A 24611-nucleotide genomic window follows, 5' to 3' on the forward strand; every position below is an offset into this window, starting at 1 on the left:
GCCTTTTATTGTGGGCAGTCTAAGGCACACCTGTGCACTAATAATGGTGTCTAATCAGCATCTTGATATGGCACACCTGTGAGGTGGGATGGATTATCTCAGCAAAGGAGAAGTGCTCACTATCACAGATTTAGACTGGTTTGTGAACAATATTTGAGGGAAATGCTAATATTGTGTATGTGGAAAAAGTTTTAGATCTTTGAGTTCATCTCATACAAAATGGGAGCAAAACCAAAAGTGTTGCGTTTATATTTTTGTTGAGTATATATAAAAATGTGTGTGTGTGTAAAATGTTGACCCTGTGTGGATTAAAGATCTTTGGTAAAGTGGTTGATGATGTAAGCTGTACAGTCATTATGCCCTGGCAATAAAACAGTTCAAAGAAGCATTAAAAGCCCCAAATTCCTTTGACATTCATGCCCATGATGAGTGTATGTAAGCATCTGAACACCAGTGTGTATCATCTGCAGCATTGTGAATGTGCTCCTATCTGACTGTAAGTATGATCTTGTTACGCTCCGTGTTCACAGGGTGTACTGAGTAAAGCAGTGAGCTGGCCAGAGCTGGAGAAGCAGTATGCCATCAATTCCGTATATGAAGAAGAAATCTTTGAGCTGTTGGAATACTGTGGGGTAGGTTTTAATGAACCACATTATTTTTTTTTCTTGCATTTTTTTCCTGAGATTTATAAAATATTAAAACACAGTTTATCTTTTCATTATATGAAGGCACAGTGTCACTCACACTCATCTTCAACCACTTATCCTGGGTCAGGTTGCGGGAGCAACAGTTCCAGCAGGGGACCCCAGACTTCCCTTTCCTGTGCCACATTGGCCACCTCTGACTGCAGGATCCCGAGATGTTCCCAGGCCAGTGTGTAGATATAATCTCTCCACTTAGTCCTGGGTCTTCCCTGGGTCTCCTCCCAGATGGAAGCATTTGGAACACCTACCTAGGGAGGCGTCCAGGGGGCATCCTAACTATCCAAGCAATTAAAAAAAAGAACAGGTTTATAACGAGAGTTTTGGGGACTGAGTCATATGGGACGTACAAGCCAGTATGTTCTGAGTGCTGGTTTCAAGTCCAGTTACATGATGAGGGTAGCAACAGAAAGGATGTCCAGTATAAATTTTCCCAATCCTCAGCCAAATGGGGTGCACAAGCAAGTGTCAGTCCCAAGCCCAATTAAATGAGTTAAGCCTCGGTCCCACCGAATAATGAAGGCTGAAGAAGGAGCCATGCATGGGTGTGGGGCGATTATTCGAAGAATGACCCACGATTTCATCTATCACGTAACCGCTATGAAGGGGCCTCTATGTGCCTCTCTGTACCCCGCATGTGCCACGTAGCAGCCTCTAGTGAGCCACGACTGACCGGTCATTACAGCCTCGAATGGCTCACATCAGCCACACTAAGCCACGTAGTGCCATGATAACGCCATGTTGGCGCACGTTTAGGCATGGGTTTGGTCCAAACCTCCAGCCTTCCCACACCTGGTCCCTTCAAAGTGTGGGTTTTCAATTCACAGATTCACAGCAGCATTTAAAGATGTCCCTTGTTTTTTTTCTTTTTTACACAGTCCAAAAATAGACACTCATCACAGATCCGCAGTTGTGCGCTGTGTGCCAGGCTGCTGTCCACCTGTAATGCACCAGACCAGCTAGACCCAAACCACGGGTTCCTGGAGAGCCGCCTCTGTGCTCCTCGCTGGCTCCACTGGCTTTTTTTTTTTTTTTTTTTTTTGCAGCTTTAAACACACAAAACTTTATGTTTGTCCGTTTATTTCTGCAAAATCGCTCTTTTGCGCGCGCGCTGCTGTTGTCCTTTCATGGACAGCCGTCTCTCTGCTCTTTCTAAGTGGCTTCCTTTCCGTCCGTGGCTTGCTGGCTTTATTTTTTCCCTGGCTTTAAGCACAATCATTTTTACAATGTGAATCCAGTTTTGACTGTGTTCGTCCGTTATTTCTGGAAAAGCGCTCTTTTGCGCGCGGTGCCGTTCTGCATACAGAATAAGGTGGCCATTTTATTATATACACCTGTGGATCATTTTTAATATATATATATTTCTTTATTTCTTCCACAGCTTACAAGTTATCATGATACAACTTTTAACCTTGTGTTGTCTTCAAAATTGGTCTTTGGTGCGCTCTCCACCTGTGTTGCCGCATAGCTCCTGCTCTTAGCTGCTCCACTGGAGTTATCTTCCATGGCTTTAAACACACATCCACTTTCATGCAGTCACCCAAATTTTAACTTTGTGTTCATCCAATATTGCCTGAAATATCACTCTTTTGTGAGCTGGCGTTCTGCCTAAATGCTCGTTTGAAGCGTGATGATGAGTCACTGCCTCAGTGCGCACACACAGCGGAGCTCATGTGATACATTAACAAGATATTAAATTAACATACTTTTACATACAACAGACATTAACATACAGACATACTTTTACAGCTAGGAACTGTTTTATCAAGCTATAAAAAAACATTAAAAATAATTACCTTAAACTGTTCAAAATACATCCCACATGGAGCAGGAAAGAGAGGAAAAAAGTGTCCAGATGAAACAGTCCTCTGTGATGCCAGAAGTGATTAGAAGTGTTTTCAACATCCAAGGTTTGGCAGAAAATGATTAATCCACTACAAAATGTATAGAGTCCAGCGCACAGAGCAGGTGCAGTTGTGTGCGCAAGAGGAGGAGCCGCTCCAAAAATAGCCTCTCAGGTCCTGCGAAGGTGCCAGGCGCACAGATAATGGACTTTTAGCAAATGCCTCTAAGCCGTCGCAGTAACTCGAACACAAACTGCGCCACGCTGTTGTTGCTAAATTTTGAACATCTTGAAATTAGCGCCACACTCAGAGAGGAGCCTTGTTAACTGAAGATAATGCCTCTAAGAGCCACTCTGAGCCACTATACTGCCACAATAGCTCACGAAACAAAAAAAAACAGGGTGCGTGGCTCCTTCTTTACTCGGTGGGACCGAGGCTTTAGGTTGCATTGGGCAGGACATCCAGGGAATTTTGCCAAACCAAACATGCATATCACAAACTGGAATTGACATATGAGGTTGGCTGAAACCAGACTAATACCGGTACTGCTTACTGTCTTTAGAAGAGACCAGGTGCAAGGACACGTTAGAGTAGCGTTGAAACTGTTGCGTCACGGTGTGGATAGGAGGAGAAATGATGTAGGCCTAATTCTGAAAGAAGAGTATATTAGAGTGTTGGAGTTGAAAGTGAATCCCTGTCATGTTGATGAGGGTAAAGCTGAAAACTGAAAGGGTGGTGATGAATGTAATCAGTGCATATGCCCCACAGAGGAGGTGTGAGATGCAGGAGAAAGGAGTGAGTTTGATAAAGTGGTAGAGACAATATCCATAGACGAGGACATCAGTAGGCGTGTTGGTAGACGGAACAGAGGTGATGAGGAGGTGATGGACTGGCTTAAAACTTTCCTTTTTGCTAAAGCTTATAGTTAGGGCTGGATCAGGTGACCCTGAACCATCCCTTAGTTATGCTGCTATAGACGTAGACTGCTGGGGGGTTCCCATGATGCACTGTTTCTTTCTCTTTTTGCTCTGTATGCACCACTCTGCATTTAATCATTAGTGATCGATCTCTGCTCCCCTCCACAGCAGATCTTTTTCCTGGTTCTCTCCCTCAGCCCCAACCAGTCCCAGCAGAAGACTGCCCCTCCCTGAGCCTGGTTCTGCTGGAGGTTTCTTCCTGTTAAAAGGGAGTTTTTCCTTCCCACTGTAGCCAAGTGCTTGCTCACAGGGGGTCGTTTTGACCGTTGGGGTTTTACATCATTATTGTATGGCCTTGCCTTACAATTTAAAGCGCCTTGGGGCAACTGTTTGTTGTGATTTGGCGCTATATAAAAAAAAAATTGATTGATTGATTGATTGACCAGCTGTTGACAGGAAGGTACACAGGCATGCAGTGGTACAGTTTTTTTTTTGTTGTTGTTGTTGTTGTTTTCAATTACAATTTATTTTCCTTTATATAGCGCCAAATCAAATAAGGTCTAACCTTACCAACCCCCAGAGCAGCAGTGGTAAGGAAAAACTCCCTCTGAGGAAGAAACCTCAAGCAAACCAGTCTCAAAGGGTGAACCTCTGCTTGGGCCATGATACAGACACAAATTACAAAACAATTCACAACACGAATATACAGGAAATGTTGTTGGTGCACAGGACAAGAGGGTCTCCAGCACAAATACCACTCCCATCTCTGGATGGAGCTGCACCTTAAACAGAGTCAGGCATCAGAAAGACAAGAAATACAGTATAATTTGTCAGACGAAATACTAAGGTGATTACCGGCCACTAGCACTAAACTTCACTAAAAGTTGAGGCCGCGGCACGCTCCATTTACTAATAAAATGAATTAAAAGAGTAAAAAGCATAGTAACATACTATGCCAGTGTGCTAGCCATATGAACGGGAAAATAAGTGCGTCTTAAGTCTGGACTTAAGGGAGTGGCAAGATGGCACCTGTGTGTTTGCCATGCCGTTGCTGTGTTTTTGCTCTGTGTGTTCTGCCGGGACATCTCTGCCTTGGTTGTGTATAACTGTCAGTCTCTCTTGAACATTAATGCTCTTTATGAGCCGCTGCTGTCGTCTGGGTCCGGGCTGGGAGGGCCCCGCCCTGCTCTGCCACCTGTGCTCGCGGAGGTCCTGCTGCACCTGCTCCGTTTTCCTTGCGCTCCTCTCCAGAGGAGGTGCTTTCGAAGGCACAGAAAGCGGAGCGATGCGTTGGTGAAATTTAAGTTCTACCTGGCAGCCTTCAGGAGAGGGTCTGATCCTCGCCTCCTCTGAGATGGACGATATTTTTGGGCTTGGGAGCGCGCGCTGCACACGAGAGGCTGCTGGATTCGTACTGTTGTTCCTGGACTGTCCTCTCCAATGACTGGACCGTCTCCGCTAAAGCTGTGCCTTTTTTTGCCGCAACTTCCTGCTGCTGCCTCTCGCCGGCCTGCGGAGTTTTTACGCCGGTGCTTCTTACAGAGCCCCTCCTTAGTTGCCCTGGCTGTGTGTTTGGGGTCATTGTCATGCTGAAGATCCAGCCATGACCCATCTTCAATGCTCTTACTGAGGGAAGGAGGTTGTTTGCCAAAATCTCGCAATACATGACCCCATCCATCCTCCCTTCAATACGGTGCAGTCGTCCTGTCCCCTTTGCAGAAGAGCACCCCCAGAGTATGATGTTTCCACCCCCATGCTTCACGGTTGGGATGGTTTTCTTGGGGTTGTTCTCATCCTCTAAACATGGTAAGTGGAGTTGATTCCAAAAAGCTCCATTCTGGTCTCATCTGACCACGACCTTCTCCCATGCCTCCTCTGGATCATCCAGATGGTCACTGGTGAACTTCAAACGGGCCTGGACATGTGCTGGCTTGAGCAGGGGGACCTTGCTGCCCTGCAGGATTTTAAACCATGACAGCATCATGTGTTACTAATGTAATCTTTGTGACTGTGGTCCCAGCTCTCTTCAGGTCATTGACCAGGTCCTCCTGTGTAGTTCTGAGCTTTCTCAGAATCATTCTTACCCCACAAAGTGAGATCTTGCGTGGAATCCCAGACCGAGGGAGACTGACAGTCATCTTGTGTTTCTTCCACTTTCTAATAAATAATCATAACAGTTGTTGTCTTCTACCAAGCTGCTTGCCTGTTGTCCTGTAGTCCATCCCAGCCTTGTGCAGGTCTACAGTTTTGTCCCTGGTGTCCTTAGACAGCTCTTTGGTCTTGGCTATGGTGGACAGGTTGGAGTGTGATTGACTGAGTGTGTGAACAGGTGTTTTTTATACACTTAACAAGTTCAAACAGGTGCAATTAATACAGGTAAAGAGTGCAGAATAAGAGGGCTTCTTAAAGAAAAATGAACAGGTCTGTGAGAGACAGAATTCTTGGACCCTCTCAAACATACATACACATTCACACAAACACATTCACACCGCTGCACTTCAGCTGTTACCACGTTTTAACTCCGCTGTTATCACTGTTCCGTGCCTGTTTTTAATATTTCCTGTGGACAATATTAAGGGAACGATTTATCCCAGAATTTTACAGCCCGCCCACCGAAGGTTTTACCGACCCAACACTGTACAGATTTAACGTGCTTTTCCGGACCCGAAAGTGGTCTCGGTTGTCTCTTGTTTGTTTTTGTTCCACCCAATTGTAATGGAGCTGACAGCCCGCATCAGGTGTCTGACACAGCGGGAATGGAGCGTGAGTGCACTGCTCTGTGACAGATGGTCTCTAACCGCTGTGCCAGCTGATTTTTTTTTCCTTTCTCTCTCAAAATTAGAATTTAACACTTTGAAAAATTAACACCCTGAAAAATTTGAATGCCTTCACCCCGGTAAGTGCCAACTCGTCAGAGAGCAGTCCGTCCCCGGAAAGGGTCTCTCAGCGGGATATAATCCTTGCCGCGATCTGCAACGGGATCCTCCGTCACGGGCCAACGACTCCCAGGTCTATTGGCATCCGGCTCTGAAGGTCCATGAAATGTCAGGGTTAAACCTGGTAAAAGAGACAGTTCAAATTATTGCAGAGAATGACCACATAAGGAGAGAGAGTCGGCGGGCATGACCCTCGTCACTGCTCATCAGACAGCTCTGATGGGCCCGCCCACTCACTTCCTGAATTTATTGAAGCAAAGTTGCATACAGACACATTGCAGAAAACAATATACAAAACATAGCAGCGTGTCTCAGTCTATTCATTGATATGAATTTGTATCACTCTTCGCCTCAGGCGTCTTACGGTCTGTTCTCAGAAAGATATAATTGTTCTCAGAAATGAAATATAACAGCACCAACCTTGGGCTAGTGTACAGGCTGCATTGTTCCCTGCCCAAGGCCATTTTGTTAATTAAAATGTACATCTGTAAAAACAAGGCTTGTACTTTCACATTCTTCAAGACAGCAAAAGATCATTTTAATGTGTGAGCAGTTCAGTGATTAACTTGGAAAGTAATATTAAGTAAATTTACACGTATATATATACGAGGTCTGTTAGAAAAGTATCCGACCTTTTTATTTTTTCAAAAACCATATGGATTTGAATCACATGTGATTGCATCAGACAAGCTTGAACCTTCATGCGCATGCGTGAGTTTTTTCTCGCCTGTGAGCAGGTTTTGTGTGAGCACTGGTCCACACTCTCGTCGTTTTTTTTTATTGCGAATAAATGTCTGAACGATTTGGAGCTTTGCTGCATCAATTTTTTCCAGAAACTGTGAGAGACCTCCAGGTGGACACCGTTCGGAAAATTAATATGGCTTTCAGGGACGATTTTATGGGAATTACACAGATTACAGAGTGTTACTGCCGCTTTAAGGATGGCCCACAACTGCTAAGAGCGCGGCGCGCTCCCAGCACCGATCGACAGGCTGACACCCCGCTGAAACAACCATATCATTTCCAACGTGAAGGCTTTATTGATCCGGGAGGTCGTCTGACTTTCACAAAAAGGCAGAAGTCGTGGACATCAGCACTTTTTCGGCACATTCTACTGTTACAGGAGTTTTTTTCATGGAAAGAAAAGCGGAGGGACACGCCACGGAGCAGTTCATTAGGCGGCACAAAACCACCTCCATGTTGGTCTCACAGGACGGCTTTGAGATGGCTTTCAGACGGATTCCGGTTGCTTTCCAGTCATGTGATTATCCAATTGTGATTGTGCATGAGCTGGACATGCCCCAACATGTCCTGTGAGGCTTCATCACGGCGTTGCTTTGCGCCATGCGGCTCCACCGTGACGCGTGGAACTCCTCCGCACGTCTGTCTCACTGTGCCGAAAAAGTGCTGATGTCCACGTCTTTTCACAATTCCTGTGCTAGTCAGATGACATACCGGATCAAGACAGCGTCCAGTTTAGAAATGAACGGCACATTCCACTGTTACAGGAGTTTTTGTCATGGAAAGAGGAGCGGAGTTCTGCGCATCGCGGTGGAGCCGCATGGCACAAAGCAACGCCGTGATGAAGCCTCGCAGGACATGTTGGGGCATGTCCAGCTCATGCTCAGTTTATCGGATAATCACATGACTGAAAAGCAACCGACAGCCGTCTGAAATCCACCTGAAAGCCGTCCTGTGAGACCAACACAGAGGTGGTTTTGTGCCGCGTCATGAACGGCCCCGTGGCGCGTCCCTCCACTTTTGTTTCCATGAAAAAAACTCCTGTAACTGTAGAATGTGCCGAAAAAGTGCTGATGTCCACGACTTCTGCCTTTTTGTGAAAGTCAGATGACGTCCCGGATCAACAAAGCCTTCACGTTGGAAATGATCTGGTTGTTTCAGCGGGGTTTGAGCTTGTCGATAGGTGCTGGGAGCACGCCGCGCTCTCAGCAGTTGTGGGCGGTCTTTAAACCGTCTGGATCACTCCTTAATCTGTGTAATCCCCATAAAATCGTCCCTGAAAGCCATATTGATTTTCCGAACGGTGTCCACCTGGAGGTCTCTCTCAGTTTCTGGAAAAAATTGATGCAGCAAAGCTCCAAATCGTTCATTTATTCGCAATAAAAAAACGACGAGGGGGGTGGACCAGTGCTCACACCAAGCCTGCTCACAGGCGAATGACGCAACCGACAGGCGTGAAAAAAACTCACGCATGCGCACGAAGGTTCAAGCTTGGCTGATGCAATCACACATGATTCAAATCCATATGGTTTTTGAAAAAAATAAAAAGGTCGGATACTTTTCTACCAGACCTCGTGTATATATATATATATATATATATATATATATATATATATATATATATATTCAAAGACAGTAATTGATAAGTATCTTTAAAATTCTGACAACCTTAAAATCTGATCTCACTGGGACAGGAAGCCAGTGAAGGGATGCCAAAATGGGTGTAATGTGGTCAGACTTTCTGCTTCCTGTCAAAAGTCTGGCAGCAGCATTTTGAACCAGTTGGAGAGTCCTAATGCTGGACTGCGGTAAACCAGAAAATAGAACATTGCAGTAGTCCAATCTAGAAGAGATAAACGCATGAATCAGGGTCTTATCATCAGCCGTAGACAGGATGGGAGGAATCTTCGCTATATTTTGCAGGTGGAAAAAAGCAGTCCTCGTAATATCTCTAATGTGGAAGTCAAAGGACAGTGTAGGATCAAAAATTACCCCAAGGTTCCTCACTTTGTCCGTGTGATGTATGACACACAAATCTAAGGTAAGCGTTAACTGGTCAAATTGATGCCGATATCTCACTGGACCAAGAACCATCATTTCAGTCTTGTCAGAGTTTAAAAGCAGGAAGTTGCTCGACATCCAGCTTCTCACTGCTGCAAGGCAATCTTCTAAGGATTTTATGTGGATGAGATTACCAGCAGTTATCGGCATGTATAACTGAGTATCATCTACACAGCAGTGAAAGGTAATCCCAAAACACCACAATATGTGCCCAAGGGGTGCTATATAAAGGGAGAAAAGCAGAGGACCTAAGACGGACCCCTGTGGAACCCCAAATTTCATGTCACTAAGGTTAGAGGTAGTGTTACTGTAAAAACCACAGTGACAATGACTGGTCAAGTATGACATTTTGCAAAAAAAATGGAAATGGCCGTCATCATCTTATTCTTTCATCTGTTCCCATTAGGGGGTGCCCATGGAGCATTTTACCATTTCTCATCTTACCTCCATACAGGGTGTAACCTGTAGTTTGGTGATAGTTTTCCAGTTCTTATACGTATAATTATTACTTATTTACAATTGTAATGTCTCATGGGATTGTTTGGGTGGCAGCATCTTTTGTTTTGGGGGAAAGAAGTCTGCGAGCACTGTCTACTCGACACTCAGCCTTTGAAACTGGGCTGACGATGTAAATGTCTGACCGCTGCAGCCTTTGAAATGGGACAGACTATGAAAACGTCTGACAGCTGCAGCCTTTGAAACGGGACAGACGATTTAAACGTTTGACCGCCGCAGCCTTTGAAACGGGACAGACGATTTAAACGTTTGACCGCCGCAGCCTTTGAAACGGGACAGACTATTGAAACGTGTGACAGCTGCAGCCTTTGAAACGGGACAGACTATTGAAACGTGTGACAGCTGCAGTCTTTGAAACGGGACAGACTGTTGAAACGTGTGACAGCTGCAGCCTTTGAAACGGGACAGACTGTTGAAACGTGTGACAGCTGCAGCCTTTGAAACGGGACAGACTATTGAAACGTGTGACAGCTGCAGCCTTTGAAACGGGACAGACTATTGAAACGTGTGACAGCTGCAGCCTTTGAAACGGGACAGACTATTGAAACGTGTGACAGCTGCAGCCTTTGAAACGGGACAGACTATTGAAACGTGTGACAGCTGCAGTCTTTGAAACGGGACAGACTATTGAAACGTGTGACAGCTGCAGCCTTTGAAACGGGACAGACTATTGAAACGTGTGACAGCTGCAGCCTTTGAAACGGGACAGACTATTGAAACGTGTGACAGCTGCAGTCTTTGAAACGGGACAGACTATTGAAACGTGTGACAGCTGCAGTCTTTGAAACGGGACAGACTATTGAAACGTTACAGACTATTGAAACGTGTGACAGCTGCAGTCTTTGAAACGGGACAAACTATTGAAACGTGTGACAGCTGCAGTCTTTGAAACGGGACAGACTATTGAAACGTGTGACAGCTGCAGTCTTTGAAACGGGACAGACTATTGAAACGTGTGACAGCTGCAGTCTTTGAAACGGGACAGACTATTGAAACGTTACAGACTATTGAAACGTGTGACAGCTGCAGTCTTTGAAACGGGACAGACTATTGAAACGTGTGACAGCTGCAGCCTTTGAAACGGGACAGACTATTGAAACGTGTGACAGCTACAGTCTTTGAAACGGGACAGACTGTTGAAACGTGTGACAGCTGCAGTCTTTGAAACGGGACAGACTTTTGAAACGTGTGACAGCTGCAGTCTTTGAAACGGGACAGACTATTGACACGTGTGACAGCTGCAGTCTTTGAAACGGGACAGATTGTTGAAACGTGTGACAGCTGCAGCCTTTGAAACGGGACAGACTGTTGAAATGTGTGACAGCTGCAGCCTTTGAAACGGGACAGACTGTTGAAACGTGTGACAGCTGCAGCCTTTGAAACGGGACAGACTGTTGAAACGTGTGACAGCTGCAGCCTTTGAAACGGGACAGACTATTGAAACGTGTGACAGCTGCAGCCTTTGAAACGGGACAGACTATTGAAACGTGTGACAGCTGCAGCCTTTGAAACGGGACAGACTATTGAAACGTGTGACAGCTGCAGCCTTTGAAACGGGACAGACTGTTGAAACGTGTGACAGCTGCAGCCTTTGAAACGGGACAGACTGTTGAAACGTGTGACAGCTGCAGCCTTTGAAACGGGACAGACTGTTGAAACGTGTGACAGCTGCAGCCTTTGAAACGGGACAGACTATTGAAACGTGTGACAGCTGCAGCCTTTGAAACGGGACAGACTATTGAAACGTGTGACAGCTGCAGCCTTTGAAACGGGACAGACTGTTGAAACGTGTGACAGCTGCAGCCTTTGAAACGGGACAGACTGTTGAAACGTGTGACAGCTGCAGCCTTTGAAACGGGACAGACTGTTGAAACGTGTGACAGCTGCAGTCTTTGAAACGGGACAGACTATTGAAACGTGTGACAGCTGCAGCCTTTGAAACGGGACAAACTGTTGAAACGTGTGACAGCTGCAGCCTTTGAAACGGGACAGACTATTGAAACGTGTGACAGCTGCAGCCTTTGAAACGGGACAGACTGTTGAAACGTGTGACAGCTGCAGCCTTTGAAACGGGACAGACTGTTGAAACGTGTGACAGCTGCAGCCTTTGAAACGGGACAGACTGTTGAAACGTGTGACAGCTGCAGCCTTTGAAACGGGACAGACTGTTGAAACGTGTGACAGCTGCAGCCTTTGAAACGGGACAGACTATTGAAACGTGTGACAGCTGCAGCCTTTGAAACGGGACAGACTATTGAAACGTGTGACAGCTGCAGCCTTTGAAACGGGACAGACTATTGAAACGTGTGACAGCTGCAGCCTTTGAAACGGGACAGACTGTTGAAACGTGTGACAGCTGCAGCCTTTGAAACGGGACAGACTGTTGAAACGTGTGACAGCTGCAGCCTTTGAAACGGGACAGACTGTTGAAACGTGTGACAGCTGCAGTCTTTGAAACGGGACAGACTATTGAAACGTGTGACAGCTGCAGCCTTTGAAACGGGACAAACTGTTGAAACGTGTGACAGCTGCAGCCTTTGAAACGGGACAGACTATTGAAACGTGTGACAGCTGCAGCCTTTGAAACGGGACAGACTGTTGAAACGTGTGACAGCTGCAGCCTTTGAAACGGGACAGACTGTTGAAACGTGTGACAGCTGCAGCCTTTGAAACGGGACAGACTGTTGAAACGTGTGACAACTGCAGTCTTTGAAACGGGACAGACTATTGAAACGTGTGACAGCTGCAGTCTTTGAAACGGGACAGACTATTGAAACGTTACAGACTATTGAAACGTGTGACAGCTGCAGTCTTTGAAACGGGCCCGACGATGTAAACGTCTGATCGCCGCAGCCTTCGAAGCCTGCAGCTGCTGAGTTACGTCATCTTTATGACCGTGAGCTGGTCCTGCTGTCACTCAGTTCAGGTTCACTGACTGGAGGTGTGAAAAGTGCTTCCACACTTGGCTCCATAAGTATTTATTTCAATGTTAAAGTGCTGTTTTTGCTGTCTGTGCGTGACCATAAAGCACATAATGTTTACCTTCTGAAGCTACTTTAATCAGACAAATTCAAAGTAAAGCTCCCCCGTTTGACTTGTAATCACAGTGTTTCTGATCTGTGTCCATCAGGATGACTCCTTTAAGATGGGTCAACAACAGTTCAAGAGGTCTCCAGATGGTTTGGGTTCTCTGAATCGTTTGCTGGGTCTGTCTGCATCATCAGCTGAGCAGTACTTCAAGACAGGAGGAGATGCTGAAGCTGCACAAGCGCTGCTGACTGCTGGAGGTCAGGGGGCTGGCCAGCATGGAGCCAGAGTCTGGCCTCCTGTCTCAGCTGGAAACCGCGGTCACAGCGTCCTCAACACGCGGCCAAGGTAATCAGCCTCAGACGGGTGTGGCAGTAAAACTTAGATTCTCTTTTAACATAAATGGAGTGTATTTATAGAGTGCTTTTCCATCAGCATCAGACACTCAAAACGCTTTACAATAATGTCTCACATTCGCCCTGATGTCAGGGTGCTGCCATACAAGGTGCTCACTGCACACCGGGAGCAACTAGGGGATTAAGGACCTTGCCCAAGGGCCCTTAGTGATTTTCTGGTCAGGCTGGGGTTTGAACCAAGGATCCTCTGGTCTCAAGCCCAGCACTTTAGACCATCACCTCCCCTGCACTCATTCCCATTTTTTTGGAGTAAAAGTAAAAAGTAATACTGGGGAAAAACAAAAAGCGTGCATCTTTCAGTGTCCACCTTCAGCCATTATTGAGGACAAATCGACGTCTGGCTTGTCTTGGTGTCTGTACACACCACAGTGGAACAGATGTGCTGGAAGTGTAAACGGCAGTTCAGCGGGTTCACAATAATGTACTGACATTTCCTCAATCATTGTCTGCCCCGATTGGGGTACTTGAAACCTTCAGTGGGGAGTCTGTGTGTCTGGGTTTGCAGTTGTTCTGGATCAAGATTAAGACTTAAGAAATTTGCTGAGTTTCTGGACTGAGCTGTCTGAAGTGCATCTGTGTCCGGTGAAACTGTCAAACCTGTCTGCACTGACATTTATGAATCTGGGTGCTCATGTTTTGAGACTGCGAGGTTCGGGAGTACTGAGGTCCCTGGACAAAACTAGTTTTTCGAATGCCTCTTACCCTTGCAGCAGTACTTCCTGTGTTGCTGTATACTCATGAGACTTGGAAGTTATGTAATGACCTCAGCCAATTGCTGGATAGCTTTGGTAGAAGGTCTCCTTGGAGGATCCTTGGGTACCATTGACTTTGTGTTAGACCCATTGGTTATTCAAAGAGACTCACATGAGGTGTCGTACTTACCAATGAGAGTCATTTTAAATTAGATAGAACTTTATTGATCCCTTGGGGAGACTCCCTCAGGAAAATTGAGCGGTTCCAGCAGCATTGTATAGCCAAGCCAAACAGGGTAAGAAACACACAGCATCAGAAGTAGAAGTAAGAGACAATTTGCAAAATGTAAATACAAATATAAATACCAGACATACTGATCAGTACTGGTTTACTGGCTCCTACTGTTGATCTCCTTCCTGTCCTCTGTCTTCCTGTTACCCCTCCTCCCTGTTGTGTGGGCCGCTGAAGAGGAGGTACTGCTGGCCCACCACCACCAGAGGGCGCCCTGCCTGGAGTGCGGGCTCCAGGCACCAGAGGGCGCTGCCGCATCATGGGAGTAGCCTGGGTGACAGCTGTCACCCATCACCAGACACAGCTGTTCCACTCAGCACAGAGGTATATCAGGAGGACGGCGTCTCCACCTCAGTGCCGAGATATCGCCTAAGACTAAGGTAGTATTCTCTGCATTTATATATTGCATAACCAGCTAAACCTGTTAAACCTTTTCAGGACTGGTGACTACAGATAGCTTCATTGTTTGGATAAGTACTCACCTTCCTGCTGTTCTTTGACAAGAGGTGGAGGCGGCTTCTCCCCTCTCCGTTACTGGGTGCGGTCATCCACGCCTGTGTGTTGTTGCTCTCTCCCGCCAGCAGTACCGGATCCGACGAGCGGAGGCAGTGGCCACCTGGGAATTCGGGACTTGGCGGTTCCAGTATTTCCAGGGTTCGGTGGCAGAGGAGATCTGGGTGGTTCCGGTTCGACTGAGACGGACGTCTCCTACCTTCGAGCCTGCCCACACGACACCAGCGGATTCGACCCCAAATTGTGTTTGTTATATTAATTGTGCTTGTTTCACAGAAGTAAATCTTGTTATTTACCTTCTCCATTGTCCGTTCATTGCGCCCCCTGTTGTGGGTCCGTGTTCCTACACTTTCACAACACTCCCCCTGAGTGAGGAGTTGTACAGTCTGATGGCCTGAAGGACAAAGGCTTTCTTCAGTCTGTTGGTCCTGCACTTGGGAAGGAGCAGTCTGTGGCTCAAGAAGCTCCTCTGGTTGCTGATGACGGTGTACTACTTCTTCTTCGGCAATCACTCGAAATGAGTAGGATTGTTCTCCTATTTGTGGGCCCGTAGGTGACTGATGAGGTCAGTCCTCAGTTTGCATATTCTGCGGCAAACAACAGCTGGCGGTGGTTTCAACAGGAAGGGAGGAGCTGGCCCTGTTTTCCCGCTCCTTCATTCTCTCTCCATAGCGTGTTGGCGAAGGCTTGCCTTGCAACACTCAGTGCTGTTGGCAACTACATGTCTCCAGATGGAACATTCTGTGGCTAGATCTTCCCACTTTTCTACATCAATACCACATCTCTTTAAATTACACTTGAATAGAATAGAATAGAGCCTTTATTGTCATTGTACATATATACATGTAACAGAGGCCAGCAGGTGTCGCTGTGCAGATGTAGTTAGTAAATCTCACTCCCAACAGCTCAAAAGGATTCTCTGGTCACAAGGCCAGAGCCCTGGGTTTTAGCCTTCTGGTTAGAGAGTCTGACTCCCATGCCGGAGATCGCCCGAGGGGAGCGAATGGGCGGAGTCATAAGTTATGACTGCGCCCATTGTGTTGTTGTGTTGTGTTGTTATGACTCATAACAACACAACACAGAGTGCAGCCGCTACATACATACAACGAAACTTGTCCCCTGCATTTTACCACCCTAATTACAGTAAGACACAATCTAACTACTAGGAGCAGTGGGCAGCCACAGTCCGGGGTCCAACTCCAGGTGTAGAGACGCTGCCTTGGTTAGGGGCAGAGAAAGGAGCAGACCCTAAATAAGCATGTTTTTGTCTTTTTTTTTTTTTTTTTTTTTTTTTTTTTAGGTTGTCTTTAAAATGTCTGCGTTGACCGCCCTGCATCCTTTTGCCATCCTGCAACTTAGAATGTAAAAGTTGCTTGGGTGAGCAATCATTAGGCATGCGTGTAATGTGCCCTGTCCAACACAGCTGATTACGGACAACTATGGTTTCGATGCTGGTCATGTTTGTCTCCTCCAAGACGCTAATGTTCGTACATCTATCTTGCCATTTGATACCTAGAATTTTGTGACTGTTGATTGTACTTTTCTGAGCTTTTCAGATGGCGCCTGTAGATTGTCCGCATCTCCCTCTTATACAGTAGTGTAGGGATAATGACGGCTAGATAGAATGTTGGTCTCTGGATGAAGGTCTTTATCTTCAAATACCCGTTGTCTGAGCCGCCCAGATATACCACAGGCACAACTGAGCTGATGCTGCACATCAATATCTGCGGTTAAAGCGAGGTGACTTCCAGGTATGAGAAGACGAAGAGTACCAGACATGGGTCTTCTCCAGTGTTGCCACAGTTACTTTGAAAAAGTAATCCAATTACTGATTACTGATTATTCCTTGAAAAAGTAACTTAGTTACTTTACTGATTACTCACTTGTAAAAGTAACTAAGTTAGATTACTAGTTACTTTCCCCAGCTGCCCACAACAACCCTCTGCCACCTCAACATGACAATGATACCTGTTTTGCCAAAACTCACTTTATAGTCACCCTTTCTGGACTTCAGTGAAAATAAATACTTGTTTTATAAAAAGTAAAATAAAGACCTCTTTCTTGACCTCATATTTAACTGTTGACAGCACTGTAACAGTAAAACTTGCAATTTCAAACCTACATTGTTTATAAATGTAACTATTAAATTCTTTCTAACATTTAAATTCTCTATAAACATTTTACTTGTCAAAATTATTATTATTATTTTAAGTAGTATTAGTAGTTGTAGTAAAAAAAGGCTTCAAAACTGGACCTTTAATCTAGGGGTGTTGTGGGGGGGCACATCCTTGCCCCACACCCCCATTCCATCTGGATTCGCCCCTGCTTTGGCGTTTCAGCACAAAGAATGGATAACATTTATTTATACAGAAAACAGGACCAGATTTACAGGTAAGAAAGTTTTATTGCATTTTCACATCATATGGTCCTCAGAAAGAGTTTAGGTGCATTTGAGTGGAAAATAGTTAGTTGTTGACACGTTGCGGAGGATCAGCTGTTTTTAGCTCAGCTCATAATTCTAAATAAAGGAGAAAAAAGCATAAAAATGTCTTTGTAAAGCTCAGTGCAGGTGTGCTGTTGTCACCGCGCTTTAAGAGGTGAGGACGAGTCGTAGCTGCTGAAGAACACCGTGGATGAAAAGCTCACAGCTCGCTTAAAGTGGGCAGTTCAGTCACGGATCAGGTTTAATGCTATCGACCCACAATGCAAAAATAATTGTAATGCAGTAACTTTAATCTGATTACTGATTTGGAAAGATTAACGTGTTACTCATTACTAAAAAAAAATGGTTAGATTAGAGTAACGTGTTACTAAGTAACACATTACCGGCATCACTGGTCTTCTCTGGTTACTTTTGGAGGTGGCTGGAACAGTACTTTGGTCTTCTTGATGTTAAGCTTAAGTCCAAGGCTCTCATAGGATTCTGTGAAAGCACTCAAAATGCTTTGAAGGTCTTCAGCAGAAAGAGCAAACACGACATTGTCGTCAGCATATTGGAGTTCCATCACAGAAGCTATAGAGACCTTAGTCTTGGCTTTTAGCCTGCTAAGGTGGAACAACTTTCCTTCCATTCTTCAGAGAATATGGATGCCTTCAGGTCACTTGTCTTTAACTAGATGGAGGATCACAGAGATGAAAATTGAAAATAGGGTAGGTGCAATTATACATCCTTGTTTGACTCCAGTAGTAATGTCAAAAGACTCACTTTCAAAATCAGCCTTGAGTCAGTACGGTGGCCATGTCGTTGTGTAGTAACCGTAGGATGCTGATAAATTAATAACAGGAAGACACCTCTGCCAGAGATCTTTCAAAGTGGTGAGACTGATGCACAACAGCCACCACACATGACTTTACAAAATGGGGGCTCATTCCCCATGGCAAGGGGACCCAAGATGATTGGAAGTCGTCATTTGCTGCAGCCCTCATCTGCCTTCACATCTGATAGAGTTGCTGCCCATTTACCGCCTGTTTCACTGTTCAATCAATCAACTTCAATCAATCAACTTTTTTCTTATATAGCGCCAAATCACAACAAACAGTTGCCCCAAGGCGCTCCATATTGCAAGGCAAGGCCATACAATAACTGTTGGGGACTTTAAGCCAGAACTGCAGTCAGGTTGACTGACAGAACTGCCAAGTTGCCGGAAATGCTGGCGAGTTGACTTGCAGAACCGCCAAAAGGGGTGTAGGTAGGCCGTATCCCCAGCTAAGGGAGGCCAAGGGTGTACTAACACTTGCCTAAGGTGTACACCCAGGGTAGTGGAGGGAAGGAGACACCTAACTTCTCCATTCTATACCGGCTCCAAGCAAAGCCTAGCCTTGCCCTGTGACGATGTGCAGAGGGTGACTGGCGTCATCCATAATGTCCAGCAGTTTGTCCAGTGTTCTCTGCCACTGTCACCAGAGTCCAGCTTCATGGCAACCACAGAGCCAGCCCGCCTGATCAGTTTGTCCAGTCTGGATGTGTCCTTCTTGGATGTGCTGCCACAGTGTAAAGAGGACACTGGCTACGGTAGAACATCCACAGGAGTTTCCTGCAGATATTAAATGACCGCGACCTCCTCAGGCTGGTGGTTGGTGTGGGTTGTCCAGTCCAGTTTGCTGTCCACCTCAGCTTCCTCCATCAGAACTGGTCGCAGTCTTGGTCTGAACTTCCCAAAGTCAATGACCAGCTCCTTTGTCTTTGAGGTGTTGAGCTGTAGATGGTTTGTGTGGCACCGGGCAGCAAAGTCCTTCACTAGGCTCTTGTGCTCCTCCTCTCTTTCATCCCTGATGCATCTAACAATGCCTGTGTCACCTGTGAACTTCTGGATGTGACACAGCTCAGAGTTGTAGCAGAGGTCAGAGGTGTACAGGGTGAAGAGAAGAGGGGCCAGCACCGTGTCCTGGGGTGCTCCGGTGGTGCTGATCACAGTGTCAGACGTGGTGTCCCTTAGCCTGACATACTGCGGCCTGTCGGTGAGGTAGCTGGAGATCCATGTGACCAGGCAGGGGTCTGCTCGCATCCTGTTCAGTTTGTCCTGGACCACAAGGAGCTGGATGGTGTTGAAGGCACTTGAGAAGTCCAGGAAGATGTCCATGTCGTTTGTCTTATTCAGGTGTGAGTGGACTCGGTGTAGCAGGTAGAGGATGGCATCCTCCACACAAACACCTGTCCGATATGCAAACTGCAGAAAGTCCTGGGCGTGTTGCACCTGGGGTTTGAGGAAGTCGAGGAAGAGCCGCTCTGACATCTTCATCAGGTATGAAGTGAGTACCACTGGTCAGAAGTCATTCAGCTCACTGGGCCAGTTCTTCTTAGGAACTGGAACGATGTATGAAGTCTTCCAGAGGGTGGACACTCTCCCCAGCTGCAGGCTAAGGTTGAAGATACGTTGTAGCAGTTCTTCCAGTTCAGTCGCGCAGGTCTTCAGTAGTCGGGGACACACCTTGTCTGGGCCTGCAGCTTTTCTGTGATGAAGCTGATCCAGTGCGCGGGTGCCTCAGTGTCGAGGACCCCAGAAAATGGGAATGACCAGGGGGACACCAGTGTACTGTCTGATTGTCACAAATAAAAATCTACTTTTCAGAGGTGGGAATGGTTTAGATTTCTGCCTGTGTGGTTGCTATCCAGGACCCAGGGTGGTTTTGTATAGTGATCAATACAGCAACAGGTGGTACTGGCATATGATTCAAGACCTGATACAAGCAAAATAAACCCAAATAATTTAAGGTCTGGATGCCCTGTAGTATAACACAAATCATCACCTTTACAGCCAGTTTTCTTTAGATTCAACTTGTGTCCAAGTCGCTAAGTATGTCATGAAGTTTATTAACATCAGTCATCCAGAAATGCAGTGTGATGCTGTAAGGTGAATGTGTCGACCATCAAGAGTTCTCAAAAAACTGAAGGACTGTGCAAGAAGACTTATGAGGGAAGCCAACAAGTCACCCATAATCACTGTGAAGAAACTGGTTTAATTTCTGGTGTCCTTGGACTTCTTGCCAATGTACTGTAAATATTTCATCGCTACAAACATTGGGGTTTGTTTAAAAAGACGCTTTTCTTTTTGTTTCATAGATTCCGTGATTCAGAGACCGTCTGTGGGACTTCATGTCAGAAGGAGCCGGTGAGCTTCATGAAGGGAGTGTTGGACGAATGCACACATATGGCCAACTTCTCAGGTTAGTATGAATGTGCAGATGCATTTTCAGTCAGTGTTTCTGATAAAGGTCAGACAGGGGAGCGTGTCATCAACACAAAGTCTACAGTGTGCACGAAGTGTAAAATACAGTGCAGTGATGTAGCAAACTTAATGGGGTAAATAATGGAGTCAGTCCATGTGATTTCATCAAAGGCCTCCTGACTGACCTGCTCAGATTTGCTCTATGCATGAAATAAATAATGTACCATTAAACAGTGTGGACAGTTTCAGTCTTGTATTTTTGTTATTTTTTGACATATTGGGGATTGCATTGGGGAGGGGCTTGGATTTTACTGTAAAAATAAATTAAAAAAAGTATGAAATTCAACAATCCTCAACTTTTAAACTATTGAAATGAATAAAATGTTCAAGAATTGTTCTTACATTTTCATTTATTACATTTATATAGCACCAAATCACAACAAAGTTGCCTCAAGGTGCTTCACACAAGAAAGGTCTAACCTTACCGACTGCCAGAGCAAGAACACAGGTGAGAGTGGTAAGAAAAAAAACTCCCTCTGATTTGAGGAAAAAAGTCAAGCAGACCAGACTCAGAGGGGTGACCCCCTGCTTGGGCCATTCTAACAGTTACACAGTTTTTGCAAAGTTTAACAAAGTGCAGTAATGTAAGGCATGGGATCCTACCGTCAGCCCAGCATCCGCTGTCCACAGATACCACTCTCACGTATTTCCCTCCACACCTCGGACAGAGAGAAAAACAGCAGAATCACTTGGCCAGAAAAACTACACTTAAAGTGCATATGACACCTAAAAAATTATGGTTTTACACGTGACGTACTGGGTGAACGTGGGGAGGGTGGCGGAGAGGGAGGCGTGCTTAAAGTCCCCGGTGATGAGGAAGAGCGCGCGTGGGTGTTGCATCTGCAGCCGCGTGACTGTGCTGTGAATCTGCACACAGGCAGCGGCAGCATCTGCAGAGGGAGGAATATACACGCAGAGCGTAATCACACTTCCAAACTCCCGTGGGAGATAGTACAGCCTCATGCTCACCACAAGTAGCTCCATGTCTGAGGAGCAGATCTGCTCCTTCACGTGAATATGAGTCCTGCTACACCATCTCTCGTTCACATAAACGGCGAGTCCCCCTCCTCTCATTTTTCCGCTCTCCGCCAGCGTCCTGTCCGCGCGGATGAGTGTGAAGCCGTCCATGTTCATCCAACCACGTCTGCGTGAAGCACATGAGACTGCAGCCCTTATACAGCCTCTGGAAACAGGTTAGCGCTGCTAGCTCCTCAGTCTTGTTGCGGAGAGATCTTACATTCCCCATGACCACAGACAGAATATAAGTCCTTCTCCGCTTTGTCTGGCCGCCCCTGCAGCCCCTATGTTTCTTCCGAATGTCTGCAGGTATGTCCAGGTGCTCAGCATAGCGGGGACCCGGCCCACTGTGCATTGAGTCTCTTGCTCCTGATCTCTACTGGTGGTTGGCTCTCACTGCAGTATTGTATCACTTCCTGTTCCGGAGCACAGCGGTGTTTTTCTGTATCTGTTAGCTGTTTAATCTGCGCAGTTAGATTGATCTAGTTATCTAGATTACGATTTGTTTCCCAGTGTAATCTTTACGTGCCTTAACTAAAGCACTCCTTCTGCTGAATCACCTCTAAATTATTTACACATTATTCACTTTGCGTGTTTTTAGGAATCCGCTAGCTTAGCGTAGCTACTAGCTCTTAGCCGATTTAGCATGGCGGCTTCTCCTGTCTCTCCCGCACTTTTCTGCTCTGGGTGTGAAATGTTTAGTTATTCCTCGGCCTCCTTTAGCAGTAACGGTACTTGTAATAAGTGTAGCTTATTCATAGCTTTGGAGGCCAGGCTGGGCGAATTGGAGACTCGGCTCCGCACCGTGGAAAATTCTACAGCTAGCCAGGCCCCTGTAGTCGGTGCGGACCAAGGTAGCTTAGCCGCCGTTAGTTCCCCCCTGGCAGATCCCGAGCAGCCGGGAAAGCAGGCTGACTGGGTGACTGAGAGGAGGAAGCGTAGTCCTAAACAGAAGCCCCGTGTACACCGCCAACCCGTTCACATCTCTAACCGTTTTTCCCCACTCGACGACACACCCGCCGAGGATCAAACTCTGGTTATTGGCGACTCTGTTTTGCGAAATGTGAAGTTAGTGACACCAGCAACCATAGTCAATTGTCTTCCGGGGGCCAGAGCAGGCGACAATGAAGGAAATTTGAAACTGCTGGCTAAGGCTAAGCGTAAATTTGGTAAGATTGTAATTCACGTCGGCAGTAATGACACCCGGTTACGCCAATCGGAGGTCACTAAAATTAACATTAAATCGGTGTGTAACTTTGCAAAAACAATGTCGGACTCTGTTGTTTTCTCTGGGCCCCTCCCCAATCGGACCGGGAGTGACATGTTTAGCCGCATGTTCTCCTTGAATTGCTGGCTGTCTGAGTGGTGTCCAAAAAATGAGGTGGGCTTCATAGATAATTGGCAAAGCTTCTGGGGAAAACCTGGTCTTGTTAGGAGAGACGGCGTCCATCCCACTTTGGATGGAGCAGCTCTCATTTCTAGAAATCTGGCCAATTTTCTTAAATCCTCCAAACCGTGACTATCCAGGGTTGGGACCAGGAAGCAGAGTTGTAGTCTTACACACCTCTCTGCAGCTTCTCTCCCCCTGCCATCCCCTCATTACCCCATCCCCGTAGAGATGGTGCCTGCTCCCAGACTACCAATAACCAGCAAAAATCTATTTAAGCATAAAAATTCAAAAAGAAAAAATAATATAGCACCTTCAACTGCACCACAGACTAAAACAGTTAAATGTGGTCTATTAAACATTAGGTCTCTCTCTTCTAAGTCCCTGTTAGTAAATGATATAATAATTGATCATCATATTGATTTATTCTGCCTTACAGAAACCTGGTTACAGCAGGATGAATATGTTAGTTTAAATGAGTCAACACCCCCGAGTCACACTAACTGTCAGAATGCTCGTAGCACGGGCCGGGGCGGCGGATTAGCAGCAATCTTCCATTCCAGCTTATTAATTAATCAAAAACCCAGACAGAGCTTTAATTCATTTGAAAGCTTGACTCTTAGTCTTGTCCATCCAAATTGGAAGTCCCAAAAACCAGTTTTATTTGTTATTATCTATCGTCCACCTGGTCGTTACTGTGAGTTTCTCTGTGAATTTTCAGACCTTTTGTCTGACTTAGTGCTTAGCTCAGATAAGATAATTATAGTGGGCGATTTTAACATCCACACAGATGCTGAGAATGACAGCCTCAACACTGCATTTAATCTATTATTAGACTCTATTGGCTTTGCTCAAAAAGTAAATGAGTCCACCCACCACTTTAATCATATCTTAGATCTTGTTCTGACTTATGGTATGGAAATAGAAGACTTAACAGTATTCCCTGAAAACTCCCTTCTGTCTGATCATTTCTTAATAACATTTACATTTACTCTGATGGACTACCCAGCAGTGGGGAATAAGTTTCATTACACTAGAAGTCTTTCAGAAAGCGCTGTAACTAGGTTTAAGGATATGATTCCTTCTTTATGTTCTCTAATGCCATATACCAACACAGTGCAGAGTAGCTACCTAAACTCTGTAAGTGAGATAGAGTATCTCGTCAATAGTTTTACATCCTCATTGAAGACAACTTTGGATGCTGTAGCTCCTCTAAAAAAGAGAGCTTTAAATCAGAAGTGCCTGACTCCGTGGTATAACTCACAAACTCGTAGCTTAAAGCAGATAACCCGTAAGTTGGAGAGGAAATGGCGTCTCACTAATTTAGAAGATCTTCACTTAGCCTGGAAAAAGAGTCTGTTGCTCTATAAAAAAGCCCTCCGTAAAGCTAGGACATCTTTCTACTCATCACTAATTGAAGAAAATAAGAATAACCCCAGGTTTCTTTTCAGCACTGTAGCCAGGCTGACAAAGAGTCAGAGCTCTATTGAGCTGAGTATTCCATTAACTTTAACTAGTAATGACTTCATGACTTTCTTTGCTAACAAAATTTTAACTATTAGAGAAAAAATTACTCATAACCATCCCAAAGACGTATCGTTATCTTTGGCTGCTTTCAGTGATGCCGGTATTTGGTTAGACTCTTTCTCTCCGATTGTTCTGTCTGAGTTATTTTCATTAGTTACTTCATCCAAACCATCAACATGTTTATTAGACCCCATTCCTACCAGGCTGCTCAAGGAAGCCCTACCATTATTTAATGCTTCGATCTTAAATATGATCAATCTATCTTTGTTAGTTGGCTATGTACCACAGGCTTTTAAGG

At 45.7% G+C, this 24611-nt stretch overlaps 1 protein-coding gene across 3 annotated transcripts in view; it reads left to right on the plus strand.

Annotated features, from left to right (window-relative positions):
• abhd18 (abhydrolase domain containing 18) overlaps window positions 1-24611 on the plus strand; it is a 166715-nt gene that overhangs the window by 134278 nt on the left and 7826 nt on the right. For all 3 annotated transcript variants that reach the window (XM_034180998.1, XM_034180999.1, XM_034181000.1), the window contains 3 exons: window positions 531-632; window positions 12847-13091; window positions 20217-20320. In XM_034180998.1, coding sequence (XP_034036889.1) covers window positions 531-632; window positions 12847-13091; window positions 20217-20320 — 451 coding nt within the window. The remainder of the gene's footprint in view (window positions 1-530; window positions 633-12846; window positions 13092-20216; window positions 20321-24611) is intronic.

Source organism: Thalassophryne amazonica, chromosome 11 (assembly GCF_902500255.1).
Source record: "Thalassophryne amazonica chromosome 11, fThaAma1.1, whole genome shotgun sequence".
Lineage (NCBI taxonomy): Eukaryota > Metazoa > Chordata > Actinopteri > Batrachoidiformes > Batrachoididae > Thalassophryne > Thalassophryne amazonica.